Below are 18,057 nucleotides of genomic sequence, written 5' to 3'. Positions count from 1 at the left end.
TGATTGACTTTGGTGCCGACACCGCTTGATATTGTAGATTTCAAGTAATTTTTGTTATAATTTTTGAATTTAAGTCATTTTCATAATTCATAATATTTTTAGATTATTTTGTAAAAATCAAAATTATAAGAAATGAATATATTTAAAAAACCAAATTGTGAATTATATATATTTAAAAAGGTAAGTGATCTTTCACAAGTATAAAGATAATATTTTTTTATAAAACATATTATATAAATATTAGATTAGCTATGTTAACACAAATTAATAATATTAATATGAAAATACAAACCTTATAATAGAATGTAAGTTTAGATACCAACTAAATACAAAAAATTAATTGAACAAGTTAAATAACAAACTAATATTAACCCTTAAGCATTTAATGATTTCAACCAAACCCTAATTTTTATTTTATAAATATAGCTTCTACAAATGATCTTAATTAAAAAAATATTTATTAAAATAAATAATGTGATTAAGCGAATATATCGCTTATTCTTACAAAAGTAGGTACTTTTTTCACAAAGTGGATAATTTTTAAAATATATATATGGCGATGTGACTACCCTAAATAGTTAAGGTATTAGGGGCCAAACCAAACCATCCAGAAAAAGACCTAAAACAGTATCAATGTTAGCTTGAGTCTGGCTTCACTTCACACTCTCACTGCCTATCTCCCTTCTCTCAAACCCAAAACAATCAGACAGACAGGTAAGGCCATTTTCAAAACTATTTCTTTTGCACTCTTATCTTGGCTGCTGATTTCTTCGTTTTGATATTTTCTAGGGTTCAATTCCTGTAATCTTCCCTCTTCTAACTTTTCCCTTCTTATATATCCTTTGCTGGCTTCCAATCCAATCTCTCTTCTGTGTTTTATTGTTTCTTATGTCAGATCTGCTATATTAAAACCGAATGTTTAAACCGTTATGCTGATTCTGATACTTAGTATCTTCTTTTTCTTTTTCTTTTTTTAAATCCTATTTTATGCTTAACGTTAAAGATAAAACCTTTTCTTTTACTATCTTAGATCTTGAGTTTTAATTGTGAGCAGTAATAGTTTCTTTGCCTTCTATTTGTTGCATTATTTATTACCACTCAATTCTCTTGCTAAGCTACTGTACAAAAAAAATGACCTTTGTTTTTTTTTTGAATATCTTGTTTGCTTTAATTCCATATTATATAATATTATTTAAAAATAATGTGGATTTTGTTTTTGTATTGTAAATGAATGTCTTATTTCCTTATTGTGCATTTTTATGTGAAAAGATGCACAATGCCCATGTATGTATTCTTTTCTTCAGATTTTCAGGAAGTTTCTGATGAATATTGCTGTTATCTTTTTTGGGAATCAGTTGAACTGTGTGAAATTTAGGAATCCAGACATGTTGCCCACTTTTTAGTTTTTTGTTTTTTTTTTTTTGCATTACTGTATTATTGTATCTTTATTAAATGTGAACTAAGGTTTTTGAGTAATTGCAGCCTGTAATGGAAACAACTTCAAATTCAAAACACAGGCCATTTTCGATTAAACTATGGCCCCCTAGTGAAAGCACTCGACTGGTACTTGTGCAACGCTTGACAAACAATCTCTCCAGTAATTCTATTTTTACCCAGAAGTATGGTGCTCTTAACAAAGAAGATGCCGAGGAGAATGCTAAGAAAATTGAGGATATAGCTTTCAACGTGGCAAATGAACAGTATGATAGGGAGCCTGATGGTGATGGAGGTGCTGCAGTGCAGCTTTATGCCAAGCAATGTAGCAAGCTTTTGTTGGAGGTTCTTAAAAGAGGGCCTGAGGAAAAGGAGAAGGAATTGGCATCTCAGAACAATGCTTCCGCTGAAACCTTCTTTGACATATCTAAAGGCCAACGGGCTTTTATCAAGGCAGAGGAGGCTGAGAATCTTCTAAGGCCTTTGAAAGAACCGGGAAATTCATACACCAAGATATGCTTTAGTAATAGAAGCTTTGGTTTAGAGGCAGCCCGTGTGGCTGAGCCTATTTTGGTTTCCCTTAAGAATCAGTTGAAAGAAATTGATTTGTCAGACTTTATTGCAGGAAGACCAGAGACAGAAGCCCTTGAAGTTATGAATATATTCTCAGCTGCCTTGGAGGGTAGTGTTTTGAAGTCTCTTAATCTTTCAAACAATGCCTTAGGTGAGAAAGGTGTTAGGGCTTTTGGTTCTCTTTTGAAATCACAGAGTTGCCTAGAGGAGCTCTATTTGATGAATGATGGTATTTCAGAGGAAGCCGCAAAGGCTGTCTGTGAATTGATTCCCTCTACAGAGAAGTTGAAGGTGCTTCACTTTCATAATAATATGACCGGAGATGAGGGTGCACTTGCAATTTCTGATGTTGTGAAGCGCTCTCCTTTTTTGGAGGATTTTCGATGCTCCTCGACAAGGGTTGGTTCAGGAGGAGGAGTTGCCTTAGCGAAAGCACTCGAGTCTTGCACCAATTTAAAGAAGCTTGACCTGCGAGACAACATGTTTGGTGTAGAAGCAGGAATTGCCCTGAGTAAAGCATTTTCAAAGCATTTGGATCTGGTTGAGGTTTACTTGAGTTATCTCAACTTGGAAGATGAGGGTACAGTAGCAATAGCCAATGCTCTGAAGGAATCGGCTCCTTCTCTTGAAGTTTTAGAAATGGCTGGAAATGACATAACAGCTGATGCTGCTCCTACCATAGCTGCTTGTATTGCAGCAAAGCAGCATCTAACCAAGCTGAACTTGGCTGAGAATGAACTCAAGGATGAAGGTACCATCCAAATAAGTAAGGCTTTGGAGGAAGGGCATACCCTTTTAAAGGAAGTTGATATGAGCACCAATTTCATAAGAAGGGCTGGGGCTCGGCATTTGGCTCAGGTAGTTGTTCAGAAACCTGGCTTTAGGCTGTTAAACATCAATGGGAATATCATCTCTGATGATGGTGTTGACGAGGTGAAGGAAGTATTCAAAAAATATCCTGGTGTGCTTGGTTCCTTTGATGAGAATGATCCTGAAGGAGGAGATGATGATGATGGAGAAAAATCCGGTGGGGGTGAAGCTAATGAGGATGAACTGGAATCTAAAATGAAGAATCTTGAAGTTGGCCAAGAAGAATAGATAGTTTACAAAAATTTCTCAGCTATGCTGCTTTAGGTTTTAATAATTGTAGAATTCATTGCTGAGCTTATTTTCCCAGCGAATACCCAACTCGTGTTTTAGTAGGGTAGCCTCTTCTGCAGGATCGTTGTTCTCCTTTTATTTTCGTTAGGGTATGTATGATCCTTGAAAGTTGGATCTTCCTTTCAAACTTTTATAAGTCTTGTTGTGATAGCCATTAGCCAAGCTTTCTCTGGACATAGCTAATGATGCTTGAGATCCGTTCTGTTCTAAGCTGCTGCTGATATTGTCTCTTTCTTTCATTGTTTCCACTGTTTTCGGTCCATATATATTTCCCTCCAATCTCAGTGGAAGGATCTTGATTACCGCCCCTCAAATTTCACCAGTGATTTTGGGGGCCAATAACCATTGTCTGGCTATTAGCAACTTTATTTCAATACCCCCCTTTTGTAGTAAAATTTTCTTTAAGAATATTGCATTGCTGATTATGTAACATTAAACACGAATTAGATTCTAAGGTAAGATGCTAATTGAAATTTAGCGGGGGAAATTAAACCATTATAAAAACTTCATGGTAGGTAGATTACAACACACTAGTGAAGGTTATTTCTGGTGTAAAATTGGGTCTGGAGGAATAGGAATAAGAAATTTACATGATCAAAATTCAAACCCATCCATTTCCTCTTCCATTGGAATTCTGCCCTCTAGAATCAGATGATGAACTTGGGAAAACATAGCTTGATCTCTTCTTTTTCTTAATAGTATTCCATGTAATTATTTGCTCATTCCATGAACTTCCTCCACCATGATGCTCAGATTTTTCGACACCTAGATCACGATATTCTGGTTTCTTTGAAGCTGATGAACCATAGGTGGTATCTTCACTAGTTCCTTCACTTATTGCTGCCATATTCTCGTTCCTAAATTCTACTCCTATGTTATTAATAGGCAACTCGGAGTCCTCATCAGCTGGAAGATGGTCTTTTCTCTTCCTTTTGCTTGGTAACTTCTTTGCCATGTCTTCTGCATTTTCCACAGCCCTCATGAACTGTAAGTCACTTAATGTATCTGGATAATAGTTCCCACCTTTTCTTTTTCGCTTCCCTAATTCAACATAGCTTTCTGAAATTTTGCCCTTCCTATCATCATTAAGTACAAATACCCACTCAGGTACCTCATGGTCTTCCATGAGACGAGACCGATAATTCTCCTTTACTCTTCTTTCCTCATCCATTTGCTCAAACATCCGGAACTCATCATCTGACCGAGCTGCAAGTCGATTGATTTCCCTCTCACTTGGAACATCTGTTCCAAGTGAGCTTGTTCCTCTCCGCATGATTTCTTCCAGCATTTCTTTTCTGTCCTGAGCTGCATAAGTGAAGATGATCGTATTATCATGGTATTGACTTTACTCAAGTAGGAGTACAATTAAAATATGAACTAAAAGATAACAGTTTTTGGCATGTGATAGACGAAAAATACAAATTGTTTCGATTCCAAGCTCCAACCAGTTCAAATGGACTTTAAGCATCATATCCCACGAAGAGAATAATAAACATTTAGCACTAACTGTTCTCTTATAACATGGCAAAATTTTATATATATCTCCAAGAACTCATTTTAGTTTCTGGAAAAAGGAATAAAAAATTAAGACACGGTTGAAAGAAAACAATTTTTTAGGACTATAGATGCTAACATATAATAATATATATATATGAATTTATATATATATAGAGAGAGAGAGAGAGAGATTTCCTTCTTTAGCATTCAAAGTAAAATCAGATGGTAAAAAAATGTATGAAAAGATGAAACGGAACAAGGACGTGTTAAGTGTCAAAGGAAAGGTTAGGGTAGGGCAGGGCTTTGCCTCTACATTCTCCGCATTTTACTGTCTGACCAATTATATAATCTTTAAGTAACTAACTCCTACTTGTATGCCTACACACGCAGACACAGACGCATACAAAAAACAATACACACCATGCAAACTCATTAAATCCAACAATACCCTGTGGATTCTGCAACTGCTGATTATCAAATATGGTGCAACATAACTGAGGCAATATTACTTGTCCTAACTCATGCCATGCTGATATTTATGTTGCATGCATTAAATAGGTAAAATTAAATAGGTAAAACAGACCTGTGGAAGTTGTATTAAACAATCCAGCCTGGATGACCTTAGCATCAATACCCATCTTCTGCTTTGCACGCTCTAAAATAACCTCTTCAATTGATCCAACACTAACCAGCACAAAAACCCTGACTTCCTTCTTCTGTCCTATACGATGGGCTCTATCCTCCGCCTGCTGATCCATTTGGGGGTTCCAGTCACTATCAAAAATAATTACAGTGTCTGCTGTCTGCAAGTTCAGCCCAAGACCTCCAGCACGAGTGCTTAATAGAAACATAAAATAAGGAGAGTCTGGAGCATTGAACTTCTTAAGCAAAGTGCCTCTTTCCTCTGTTTTTGTTGAGCCATCAAGTCTAAGATACATGAAATTGTTGAGCCTTAGATATATTTCAAGAATGTCCATGAGATGAGTCATTTGGGAGAAAAGCAGGACACGATGGCCAGTTCTGTGTAGTTTTGGGAGTAACCTATCAAGGAGCTCAAATTTCCCTGATGCTCTGACAATCTCCTCTCTCTGCCACATATTGTGGGTAGGAACAAAGAGATACGGGTGGTTACAACATTTCCTCAATTGCATAGTCAGGTTCTGGAGGCTCTTTGATTTCCCAGACCCTGCAAAAATTTAGACTTCTTATTAACCAATTGGCAACTATTTCTGCTTTCCTATTCCAGTAAGATAGTACTATCACTGAGCTGGAAACCATATAATCCAGTTCAAACAAACTCAAATGTGAAAGAGTCCAATATTAAAACTTGACTAGTCTAAAATTGAGTAAAAGGATATGCATAAGGTCATACAAGATAGATAAAACTAGGCTCACAGCATAAGAATTAAGAAGCATACTACTATAACTCAGCTCCCTTTGAGAAGGTTCTGGTAGATATATGGTAACTCACAGTACATTTTTACCAGCCCCTTCCCATCTTAGAAGTAAATGTCAGTAACCAGAAACTAGTCACTTAGCAGTTTTGAAACAATGTACATCTACTTAATGATATTTAAGGAGAAGCTATACTTGCCACCAAAAGCACAAGCACACAATTAAAACATCCCTGCCTAACCAATATGATTCAAAGAATGCAAGTTTTTCAACAAAAATAGATCAGTACAACATCGAAACAGCTGATTGATCACATGAAAAATAGAATCTACAAACCATTGTCTAGACCAACCCTGCCCTTTTCTGTTACTTGCTGATAGTATGCTTTCTGCCATGCTGACAGATCACATTTGAGTATAACCTGGGATTTTCCAGGAAGGTATTTCTCCACCTCATCCTTTTTTCTCCTTAAGATGAATGGCCTTATAACCTGAAAATCAAGGAAATTTAATCAATAAAAAGTCTTAAGGATAGATAAGACAGTTACTAATGAAGACCTACATGATGTAGACGACGAATAATCAAGAGTTGTTCTTCATCAGTAAGAGAAACATCACCACGATCTGCAAAGGGTGCATTAAACCACTCCTCAAAATTCTGAACTGAATTGAAAATGTTTGGGAGTAGAAAGTTAAGCAGCGACCATAATTCTTGTAAACTGTTCTGAATAGGGGTCCCAGTTAACAGAAGTCTGCGCTGGATCTGATAGCTGTACACAAGTGAAAATTCAATTAGAACAGCCTTTCTAATTTTCTTGCAAAGACCTAATCTAAAATATAACATGACATCCTCAATTCTCTAGCAATTGAGAGAAAACACTCATAATGATAGTTATCTGAAAAATAATGTATCTTCTGTAATGCACTAAATACAGTGAAATATATTTAACCCTACATTATGTTTCAGAAGGATAAAATTCTAGATGAACACTTTGAATTTTTTTTCAATTGCAACCATAAACTGTTTGTCTTCAAAAGACACTACCTTTAAAAGGCCTTCCGAATTCAATAGCACAAGAAGAGAAGGGAGGGGAGAATTTTGAAGAATTATATGTTAAAATTCAAGCCAAATTAATATCATCTGTCATGTGGTATCTGGCATTAAGTAATTTTCCAGGCAACCCAAAGCAACAAACTACACCCAACTAAACAAATCTATGTGTCTGTATACATATATCACTAAAGCCAACTCTAACTCTCCCCACCCGTCCCCAACTCTGGTGACCCCATAGAAAAAATAAAAGATATCCACTACGCATATTAAATCAGTGGCATAATCGGTGACCTTTCAAAGAAGGAAAAGGATTAGTTGGTATTGTAAATTGAAAAGAGGAAAAAGATGAAACAGAAGGAAAATACAAGACATAAGCAATTCATTTTTTCAGTTTCTTAATTTTCTGTCTTCTGTTATGTTTCTACATAGAGCGCACAAGTCACTGCAAGTCACATTTGATCCAAAACCTGAAAGCTAGCAAGGTCTCTCCCTAATCAATGGTGTTGTGTATACAAACTAAACAAAACCTGACCTTTAAGATGCAAAGTAAAATGTAGATGAGACATCTATAGGATAAAGAATACCAACAGGCAATGGTACAAAAAAGTGGGTCTATAACCTTCCAAAACAATATGATTACAATCTAGCAGAAAGAGCAAACATAAAGTTTATAATAATACCCTGAAATAAGGGTTCGTGCAAGGGCACACTCATGATTCTTTAACCTATGCCCTTCATCGACAATCATGTAGTACCAGTGTATCTTCTTCAAAAAAGCTTTATCTCTCATGATAAGATCATAGTGTGTGATCAAAACATTAAATTTTCCATCTCTTGATATTTCTTCCCTCATCGCCTTCCTCTCATCCAAACGTCCATCATAGAGGACTGCATGAATGCTGAAACAAGAAGAAAATGCCTAAGAAATTTCAAATTATAGGTTACATGAAGAAAAGCAAATGCATCCTTTTGGATGTGTGGATGTACACATGCTTGAGAGAGATGCTTTTGAAAACCACTTTGGTACCTAGGAGCCCATGTCGAGAATTCATGAATCCAATTTGGTAATACAGCTTTTGGAGCCACTATCAAGTGGGGCCCAGTAACCCCTTTGTTCTCCATGAGATATGCAATTAATGAGATAGTCTGTATTGTTTTTCCCAACCCCATCTCATCAGCTAAAATCCCATTAAGGTTGTTATTGAACAAAGAAAGCATCCATTGAAGCCCTTCTAACTGGTATGGTCTTAACTCTCCACCTTGAAGCATGGATGGTTGCTCTGTTACCTGTTAACAGAACATAAATTTAGTAGTTTCTTCCCAGAAAATGAAGAACATCACAAACATTGAGAACATGTATTGTTTGCAATATACATATATAAAAAGCTTCATAAGATATCATATGGTAGCAATTGGGTGGTAAAACCAGGAACTAACACTGACTATTGGTAAAGGACTGACAATTCACAGGCATCCATCTCAACCTGTATGTTTTATTGTTGAGTACAAAGTTTACTCCCATTAGCAAATTAGCCACAACTAATATGACCACAAAAACCTAAGAACCTATAGGTTCAAAAAGATGGAATCCATGAGTAGGACATTGCAAATGAACATATCGGAATATCAACACAGTCATTTTCCAATAGTTAAAAGAAAGCAAACTAAAACATTTAAGCCGTTTTTATCACCATAAATGTGCAGCAAGTAGATATATATATTGCTCCAACCTTTCACAGTGCAATTGAATTCTGAGATAACATAAGCTAATGGTCCGGGATGAAACTTTCTTTTTTGAAATCCAGGATGAAACATTAAAAATGAAAATATATGGTGCATTTGTTTCGTGGAAATGCTTTCAGCATTTTTCGATGTTTGTTTCATGGAAAATTACTTGATCAATGAAAAATGATTTACCGATCAACAAAAAATAAGACAATTCTTTTGTAAATTATCTTATCCTTTTAAAAAGAAGACAATTTCCAAAAAAGAACATAAAAGTAAGGTGAATTATGAATCAAAATTTACCTTGAATCGAGCTAAATATATTATATTAATAATAATTTTTCATTTTATCAAAAATAATTTTTAAGTTTAAAACATTTGAAATATTAAAACATTAATGTAAAATTACTTTTAATATAACAATTTTCAATATATTTAAACAAAAACTTCAATAATTAATAATAAATTTATTAATATAATTAATACTATATACTATTTTAATAAAATATTTAATATTACAATATTATTTAATAATAAATTATATTCTTAATATTTTATTGAATAATGTTTAATAGTACTATTTTAACAATAAATATATAGATTATAACATAAAACATTTAACAATAAAATGTTTTTGTTGATATATACAAAAATGGAAAGATACATAATACAAAGTATTTTCCACATTGTATGGTTAGAGTAATATTAATATTAAAATAAGATTTACAATAAGATTATCTTGGGTTTTCTATATTAACATAATACATTAAATATTATTGTTAAACTAAATATTAAATAATATTATCTTGGGTTTTCTATATTAATATAATACATTAAATATTATTTTAAACTAAATATTAATATTAAAATTAATTCTTTAATGATAAACAATTTTAAATAATTAGTATTTATCTCAATATTTCTATTGAAAAATGTAAAAATAATATTTTAACAATAGTTATGTTGATATAAATAATATTTACTAATTATTATAATATATTAAAAAATAGTATTAACTTTTTAGTAATAAATATTTTTTATGTATTTAATATCAAATATAATATTTTAGTATCCAAAATAAAAATTCTCTATTTTTCTGAAAATCTTCACATTTTCCAGAAAAAGTTTACTGGAAAACAATTATGTAAAACAAAAAGACCCATAGTTCACAAGGATGCAGATAATAAGGTTTATAATCTTACCTTTTCCTGAATTGAGTGAATAGCCAAGTTATACTGCCGCTGACCTTCAAGTAGATCGCTGGATTCATCATTCTGATCAGAATCAGTGGCACCTGTATCTTCTTCAGGAAGTGAATCTCCAGGAGTTCCATCCTTCGAAGCATCCAGCTCCGGTGAATCTGAATCTAAATCCTTCAAATCTTCAATACCATCTGAATGTTTAGCATCTTTCTGCCGCTGAACAGCAGCTCCTAAATTAACAAGGAGCTTATTTGTTTCCGACAGTAGCATAGTTAATCGTTCATTCTTGCTCTCCTTTACTAATCTCATATATGCTTCTTGATCATCCGCCTTCAGGGCCTGGAACCTCAATTTCTCTGCTCTTGTAGCACGTTGCCTTTGCCTTCCATGCCATGCCTATTAAATTACCAACTTATGCTATAAGTCTCTCATGATTCATACCAAATGGTATGATAACTATAGCTACTAGTAATTGATGCTGAATCCAATAATGGAAATATATAAAGCATTTTCAGAATTATAGAAGATGATTAATTGAGCAACATCTTTATTGGAAGCTTTCCTTTTGTGTCAAATAAGAGCTTACACTTCTTCCAAAATATACTCAATATCTAAATATTATAACCATGGTAGTGTTTCAAGTAACAGGACAATGAACACATGATGCTTCAATACGCTTCTGACAAGAATAAATCTCTGAATAATATTAACAAAGGATGTTTCAATAATCAAGAAGCATCTATCCACTATAAATGCTTGGTTGAAGGTACAAGTACTGGAATTCCCCGTACTAATGGAAAAGGAGTTTAGATTTTCATTTGTTTTATCTGAAAATGATGTTGGATTGAAGACATGGAGCAGACCTTTGATAAAAGAGAGATAGGGCGTAAGCGAGTCTGCATGTAATAAGCTATGCAATGCCAATAGTTACTAGAAAAACAATAGAAGCATCTTTTTGTTACAGTACTAGCAACATCATCATTTGACTAATTACCATACGACTTAATTAAAATGCAATTAAGTGTTCCTATAAAGTGTTTAATGCATATTTTAGATAGACATCAGAAGGCTAGAAGGCACCCTATTTGGTGCTTCAGTTCACAATTCTTTGTTGAAAGCTTAAATCAGTGTCGCAGTTTTATCTATTACCTAGCATCTAAATGACACTTCCTATGCATCCTGTAAATGCCTTTCATTAGCTTGATCACTATTGACTCAAAACAACCATGTTCCACAAAATTCCACATATATACTTGCCCATCAAGTAAGTAAAGCATGACTCTGCATCCCTCTATCCCTACCAGATGAACGGTAAAACACTATAAAAGCATATCACATAAAAGGAACGTAATACCTGGACACCATCATTCCTTTGTTTTCGACGCTTTAGAGTAGCTTGAATCTGCAATTGGAAGTCGCGGAATGCATTAACTATTTCTGAGAAAAATTTCTTCTTTCTATTCTCCAAATGGTTCCTTTCCTCCTCTCTCAATCGTGATAATCTCTGCAAAAAATAGAAAAACCACTTCATCAACGGCACATGATAAATTTCAATCTCCTTTTGATACATGAATATATACATATACATACACATATTCCTTTTAGATAGAGCACAAAATGATTTTTCATTCTACAAGTGATATCCATCATCTCCTTTTATCCTAATACAAAGGTTGGAATCATTCATTGAAGGGGCTTCATATGATTCCACCATTACCAAAAATCAACTAACTGAACACTCTTAGCAATTTTATCATTTCTCATAAATCCTCTAGAAAATCTCTGTACATGTTTATTGCTACATCCTTTACATAGCCGCTCACACACCCAACTAAACAAAGCGCTTAGGGAAGCTAAACTAGAGTTTCCGTAACAATCTGTGAACATGAGACCACTAAGAGGATTTGAAAGGTAAAAACTAAATGGAAACCATAAATTTCTGAGCTTAACCTCATTCAACAAGATTGAACTTCAGTTATTACAGAGTTATCCAAAATCAACACAGATTTTAATACCCACTTTCTCGAGCAATAAAATGACTATTAGATAAAGCAAAAGACCTCATAATCCCGTTTCTTTCTCGTTTGATCATCAGCTTCTGTATTGAATGGAACAAAAATGCCATATGGAGGAAAAGGTAATCGCGTTATGCCCCAGTCAAACAATTGCTTGTCAGGATATGCACAGTTGATGTGAAGCCAGTACTCAGAACTTATATAAGAACGTATCTTGCTTTGCAACTCTGCCAGCTGCCAGGAAAAGGATCCCATGTAATTCACAATACCAAGAGAAAGTGAAATCTAAAAAAATGTTCATTATCATCAACCTAAGATCTTCGGGAGCATCTAGGCAAAGGGCTAAAAGGAAAACAAGAAAGATGGTGCTACAATCTTGCCCATTATAGGCTGCATTTGGTCATCTTCTCAGAACTTTGAAAGTCCTTAACAGATGGCCACATTAGAAAGAAAAATTGTAACCAATTAATTCCATATCCAAAGTCTATGGGGGGAGAAATAACTTCATGATAAAGCAATCAACAGCTGCCCAAACAGTAGAACAGATTATTGAATTTTAGATATTAATATGGAGTTCACTTAGCACTTGAGAAATATGGGTTTATGTGTGTATCAGCTACTTCAGCACATTAGTTTACCTTTAGTCCATAGAGTTCAAGTAAACACTTTGCCTGTAGGTCCTCCCCTTTGCTTGAGGGCAAATCTGATTCAAAATACAAATGCATAAGTAATCCTTCTAAAGTGACTGTCAAAATACAACTAGAAATGAAATGTTGCTACTCTAACTCATAGATGTCACTAACAGCAATAGAAAGTTAGATGCAACCTGATCCAAACACTAGATATTTTCAATTACTAAGATTTTAACATATCATGACCATGTCAAAAAAATACAAAACATTTAGTAAAGATCCTTTGTGGAAAATGATAACCTTCAAGTTCATTCAATCGATGATGAATGAGGCTCTTGTGCCGGTTTTCCTTCGATTCTGCCAAGCCAAAACCTGACATGCATTTTGATCGTTGTTTTGATAGTGCACCATCAAGGTCACACAATAAATCATCTTTCTTAGAAATAGAAGGATCTTCCTGGCATATATGATATCAACAATTTAAGAAACCAGAACTAAGTCAATATAGTAATGATATAATTGCAAACAGAAAAGACAGCCAAACTACTGAGAAATAAACTTCATTGTAAAAAGGCCAAGCCTAAAAACCTACAGATTAGGCATAGAAATTGAATTCGGTCAATTTGAACAATAGAAAGAAGGGGGTGTCTACAAAACTGAAATCAAATTAAAACATGGGCCAAAAATACTGAAACAGAATACTCCAACTCCTTTACCACACAACTTCAAAATTTTCAATAGCAAAATAGGAAAACAATAAGAGAATATAATTACTCCCTATAACAGATCAAAATCCAGAAGTAACAAGGGAATCCAATCCAAAAATAGTACACAAAAAGTATTGACTTAAAAAAACCGAAACAAAAATTCGCCATCTCAACAATAAAAGAGAGTGCATCAAATTCAAGAACAGTTCCTCCGACAGCATCAAAACTAATAAGTGTATCTATAAATGAAACAAAAACAACACAAAAATACAAAATTTGCAGAGAATGTTTATTAGATTATTAGACGAATTAAGTTAATAAATTGGTGATTTAGTTTTTTTTTAAATAGAAATACTAAATTTTAAGAAAAGAAAATAAACTAGTACTGCAATTTTGTAATTTAATTACAAAACAGTATTTCAACTTTAAAACAATAGATATTAGTTAATGGAATGATACTTCAAAAATATACATTCGACCAACTAAATTTCACTAAAAAATTAATACCTTGACAAGATTCAAAGTAAACTCACATAAAACTTAATTTCAAAAAACTGCTAGCGGATCTGGAATTTTGTACTGAAATTTCGAATTATAGACTAATTCATTGGTCCACTAAACAAGTTCATGAGTCCGCCCATCACAAACCAAACAAAATAAACAAAAGAGCATCTAAGAAAACAGCATAAATGAAGAGAAATAGACACAAAAGAAAAACAATTCAGACGATTCCACACAAAACAAACTTAAAAAAAAAAAAAACCAACAACAACAACAACCACCCTCAAATTGGCAACAATTGCTACAGAGAGAAGAGCGAAAAAATCAAAACGGAATTTCTAAAATTACTCACCAAACTCGTCTGGGCATGTCCAGGCACATCAGATCCAGCCTCAACCTGGGTCCCATCATCAATGACCTCAAGGAACCCCTCTTGTTCATCAAAGCAAATAGATGAAACGACGCCGAATAAATCAGGAGGGAGGGGGAGATTTCTGGAGACAAAGTTAAGAGCACAGATCAAAGACTTAACCTTCTGTAGATTGTCTAAACAAGGTTCCTCCTCCTGCTGTTGCTGCTCTAGCTTAGCCACCATGGCGGGAATCAAATTTTTTTCCGCAACGGTAAACCTTTTTTTCTTTTTATAGGGATGGGGTCGTTTTGAAAAGGAAAAATTAAAAGAAAAAAGAAATTATTTGTAGGTTTTGTTTGCGAGGGGTTGAGGCCTGAGGGTGCTTAGCAAAGGGGAGAAACAAAAACACACATAATCTCTCTTTAGTTTTTTTTTTTTTTTAATATCACTTTAATTTATTTATTATTTATTTACATATTTTCTGGCTGGTGAGAGAGAACCCTCCCCTTTTTCTGTTGGTTTTGACTTGGACTGCTTTCTTTCTTTTCTCGCATCTTTTGTATAATTATAAAGGGAATTCGGGCCAGCCCTAGTAATGTTTGGCGCGTTCGAACAGTGTTTTCATTTTATGTACTCATATAATTATCCTTTTGTAAATAATTAATTAACCCACCAACCTACTGAAAAAGGAAAATGGGTTAAAAAAAAAATTTTAGTTTGATTATTTGAAGACAATTTTTTATTTAAAAATAGCATATAAAAATTGAAATGTATTATTTGCAACTAGTTAATAATAATAGTACAATATTAGAATCTCAATGAAGGTCTGATGGTCAAAGGTGTTCATCGTCCCAAATTTGACCTGAATTCGAGTTGTGATAGTTGTGTTAGTTGTTTGGGCTTTACCCTATTACTGTAACCCTACAATTTTAAAAAATTATGAAAATGATCCACTTCAAGATTAATTAGGGGAGTGAGTTGGTTTCTACCGTGGACATAGGTGTTGTCAATTCCCAAAGTGGCACCACTTTAAATTTTGACCCAATCATCAGTCAATCACTCAGTAAATGGTTACCTTTAAGAAATATTTTTTTTGGAGTAGTCACTTTTGTAGGCATCACCCGTATGTGTTTTCTGAAATACCAGTATTTTCACGGGTATTCCGAAACAAAAGGAAAAAAATAAAAAAAATTTATTCTGGTGCCAGATCCAAATATAGTGGCACCAGTATCAATAATTTTTATTTTTATTTTTTAGGTGTCGCATCTTCATGTGGAGGCACCAAATTTGAAAAAAAAAATCTTTGGTCACAGGTCCAAATGTGGTGGCACTCAGTGTTTTTTTTTTTTAACCTTTTTTATTCCACCTCTTCATGTGGAGGCACCAAAATCAATAAAAAAATTTTCTGATATGAGTCTCAAGGCCCAACAATAAGATCAAAGGTCAAGCAAATTAAACTAAGATTCGATCAAAGCCAGTATGTGATGATGAATCTTTTTGAGAAAACAAGAAATGATAAATGTACAAAATGGGTGAAATGTATTAAAGTCAATTCAACCAAGCTCTCAATTTTCAAGCTAAAAAGATTAGTCAACTTGCAACAAATTTTTTGATGGCATCTAGACATTTCTGGATTAAAATATTTTTATAGCGTTCGAAGATCTATCTTTTAGTTTCGAAACACACTTTGAATTACTCAATTTCATGTAACAACCAGATAATTAGAGGTGTCAAAAAATGTATTTTCGAAACTCTGTTTCTACAAATCGAACCCGTAAATATTTTTATTAAATATTTGCAGAGTCATATTAGAGGCTAATTAAATTTTAATAAGCAATTTTCTTGAACTAGAAGTTATGAAAGTATAAGAACTAAATTATAAAGGAGTAAAAAGTTAAATTATAAATTAAAATTAATTAAAGAGATTAAAGTGATCAATATACATTTATTTATGTTATAGTGGACGGTCATTACTGGTGTGTATTTTATATATATATATATATATATATATATATATATATATATATATAAATAACATGAACTTAATGTAAATATATTATATAATAATAAATAAATGGAAAACAAAATGAAAGAAATATAAAGGAAAGTGGCATGAAAGAGAATTCTCTTTCGCATGCATTTCGAAACAATAGGGAGAAGAAAGAGCTTGAACGACAACTAGGGGTCTTCAAGCATTCAATTGTTGGTTAATAAATTTAGTCCATTTTTCTAGTTTTTATGTTTTTCGAATTTTGGAATGTAGAACTAGCCAACTAATGTTATAATTTTTAGTATTGTTCAAGATTGATGATGTTACAATTGTTGATTAGATAAAGTTTTAGGGATTTTATTGATATATTTTTAAGTTAGAAGTGGAAAAGGACTAAATTGTGGAGTTAGTTGTTAATTTTGAGCAATAGGGACTAAATTGTAAAAATTAAAAATTAAGGCATAGAATTAAAAATAGGGATCTAAATTTAGTTTAGAGTGAAATTAGTATAAAAAATTGAGGTTAAATATGGAGATTAAAATTAGTCTTGGTTTAGGGACTAAATTGAAGATTAAGCAAAATGAGGTATAAAATTAAAAATTTAATAAAAATTGAGTTGTGTATTATTAATCTATTTTAATTATTTTACTCCGTAGCAAACATTGTTCTGGAATCCTCGAGTAAGAAGAGGAAAGACAATGTCGATATCGAGTAGCTCGAAATATACGGTTTGTATTTCTATAATCCAAACTAAATTGAGAATTATTGCATATTAAGTTGTTTGTGTATGGTAAGTAATTGAGGTGAGAACTCCTGTACATTTGGGCTGAATTGAATTAAATGATGATTAAAATGACTCGATTATAAATATCGAGAAATGTGGTATTTTTATGACTGTTGAATTAAATATATGTATTGAGAAAATGTGGTTACTATCAAATGAATATATGCTTATATGTGATAATATACATTCATGAAATTGAGACATTGATTGTATTGAAAAGTTAAATGAAACCCTATTAACTGTTTTGGGCTAATTCAGATATAAGAAGAGTACAGGGATTACTTCTACTTCGAGTCGATGAGCCATTGGGTGCCAATTTGCTTCGGTTTAACTGATGAGACATTGGATGTCAACTTATTATAGCGCTAAGCGCAATTACTTGCTTTGGATTTATTCGATGAGGCATTGGGTGCCAAGCTTGTAACACTCTTAACCCATATCCGTCACCAGAACAAGGTTATAGAGCATTACCGGGGTTTACGGATCAATCAGACAGAAATTTCAAACATTTCTGTAACACCCCTTACCCGTACCCGAGACCGGGACAAGGTACGAGGCGTTACTGAACACATACTCGGACACTTTTGGAAAATACGGGTTATAAAATTTCGTTCTAATTGAAAATAGATCAAACAATATTATAGTGTCCCAATTATGGACCTACAAGGTCCAAAATGTACATTAAAATAGATCCGAGACTAAACGGAGAACTATTAAAAATTTTAGTAAAATTCCTAGGGTTATGACTCACACGCCCGTGTGGAGGCAAAGCACACGCCCATGAGCTTAGGAACACGCCCGTGTCCCTCACCCATGTTAAATTATTTGAATTTATTTTTCATTTCGAATCTATAGAGGTTTTTACATGGCCAAGCACATGCCCGTGTCCCTTACTCGGCCTAGACACGCCCATGTCATCGCCTCTGTCCAAAAACCCGGACATTCTGTTTATGATGTCATCATTCATTTTGAGGCACACACCCTTATTCTAAGCTGTGTCCTCCACACGGTTGAGACACACGGCCGTGTCTTTGCC

The 18,057-nt window shown here is 33.6% G+C and overlaps 2 protein-coding genes across 3 annotated transcripts; one reads left to right on the top strand and one right to left on the bottom strand.

The window, feature by feature from the left end:
- The first annotated feature begins 537 nt into the window (after positions 1-537).
- LOC108489430 (RAN GTPase-activating protein 2) lies at positions 538-3,378 on the top strand. The gene is made up of 2 exons (XM_017793978.2): positions 538-714; positions 1,483-3,378. Exon 2 carries the CDS (start codon positions 1,489-1,491, stop codon positions 3,103-3,105), a length of 1,617 nt encoding a protein of 538 aa, XP_017649467.1. The 5' UTR covers positions 538-714; positions 1,483-1,488; the 3' UTR covers positions 3,106-3,378.
- Positions 3,379-3,611: 233 nt separating this feature from the next.
- On the bottom strand, positions 3,612-14,853 carry LOC108489205 (probable ATP-dependent DNA helicase CHR12). Of its 2 annotated transcripts, XM_017793558.2 has the most exons (12): positions 14,248-14,853; positions 12,988-13,144; positions 12,694-12,758; positions 12,101-12,289; positions 11,395-11,544; positions 10,041-10,436; positions 8,141-8,400; positions 7,794-8,012; positions 6,622-6,829; positions 6,397-6,550; positions 5,249-5,851; positions 3,612-4,473 (listed from the first exon to the last, which is right to left on the bottom strand). In XM_017793558.2, exons 1-12 carry the CDS (start codon positions 14,488-14,490, stop codon positions 3,770-3,772), a joined length of 3,348 nt encoding a protein of 1,115 aa, XP_017649047.1. In that variant the 5' UTR covers positions 14,491-14,853; the 3' UTR covers positions 3,612-3,769. The 2 variants fall into 2 exon arrangements, with proteins under 2 accessions (XP_017649047.1, XP_052876600.1); XM_053020640.1 differs by lacking the exon at positions 12,101-12,289 and having other exon boundaries at positions 14,248-14,806.
- Between the last annotated feature and the right edge of the window lie 3,204 nt (positions 14,854-18,057).

The sequence above is a fragment of the Gossypium arboreum genome, chromosome 10, assembly GCF_025698485.1.
Source record: "Gossypium arboreum isolate Shixiya-1 chromosome 10, ASM2569848v2, whole genome shotgun sequence".
Taxonomy (NCBI): Eukaryota; Viridiplantae; Streptophyta; class Magnoliopsida; order Malvales; family Malvaceae; genus Gossypium; species Gossypium arboreum.
Note: the sequence above shows the minus strand (reverse complement) of the source record. Positions and strands in the feature narration are given on the sequence as shown.

Coding starts and splice junctions, on each gene's coding strand:
- LOC108489430 (XM_017793978.2), top strand. CDS start 1,489: ATGGAAACAACTTCAAATTCAAAACACAGGCCATTTTCGATTAAACTA.
- LOC108489205 (XM_017793558.2), bottom strand. CDS start 14,490: ATGGTGGCTAAGCTAGAGCAGCAACAGCAGGAGGAGGAACCTTGTTTA. Junction 11,545..12,100: donor GAAAGAAACGGGATTATGAG/GTCTTTTGCTTT, acceptor TATTTTTTGCAG/AGATTATCACGATTGAGAGA. Junction 4,474..5,248: donor GTTTAATACAACTTCCACAG/GTCTGTTTTACC, acceptor TCACTTATGCAG/CTCAGGACAGAAAAGAAATG.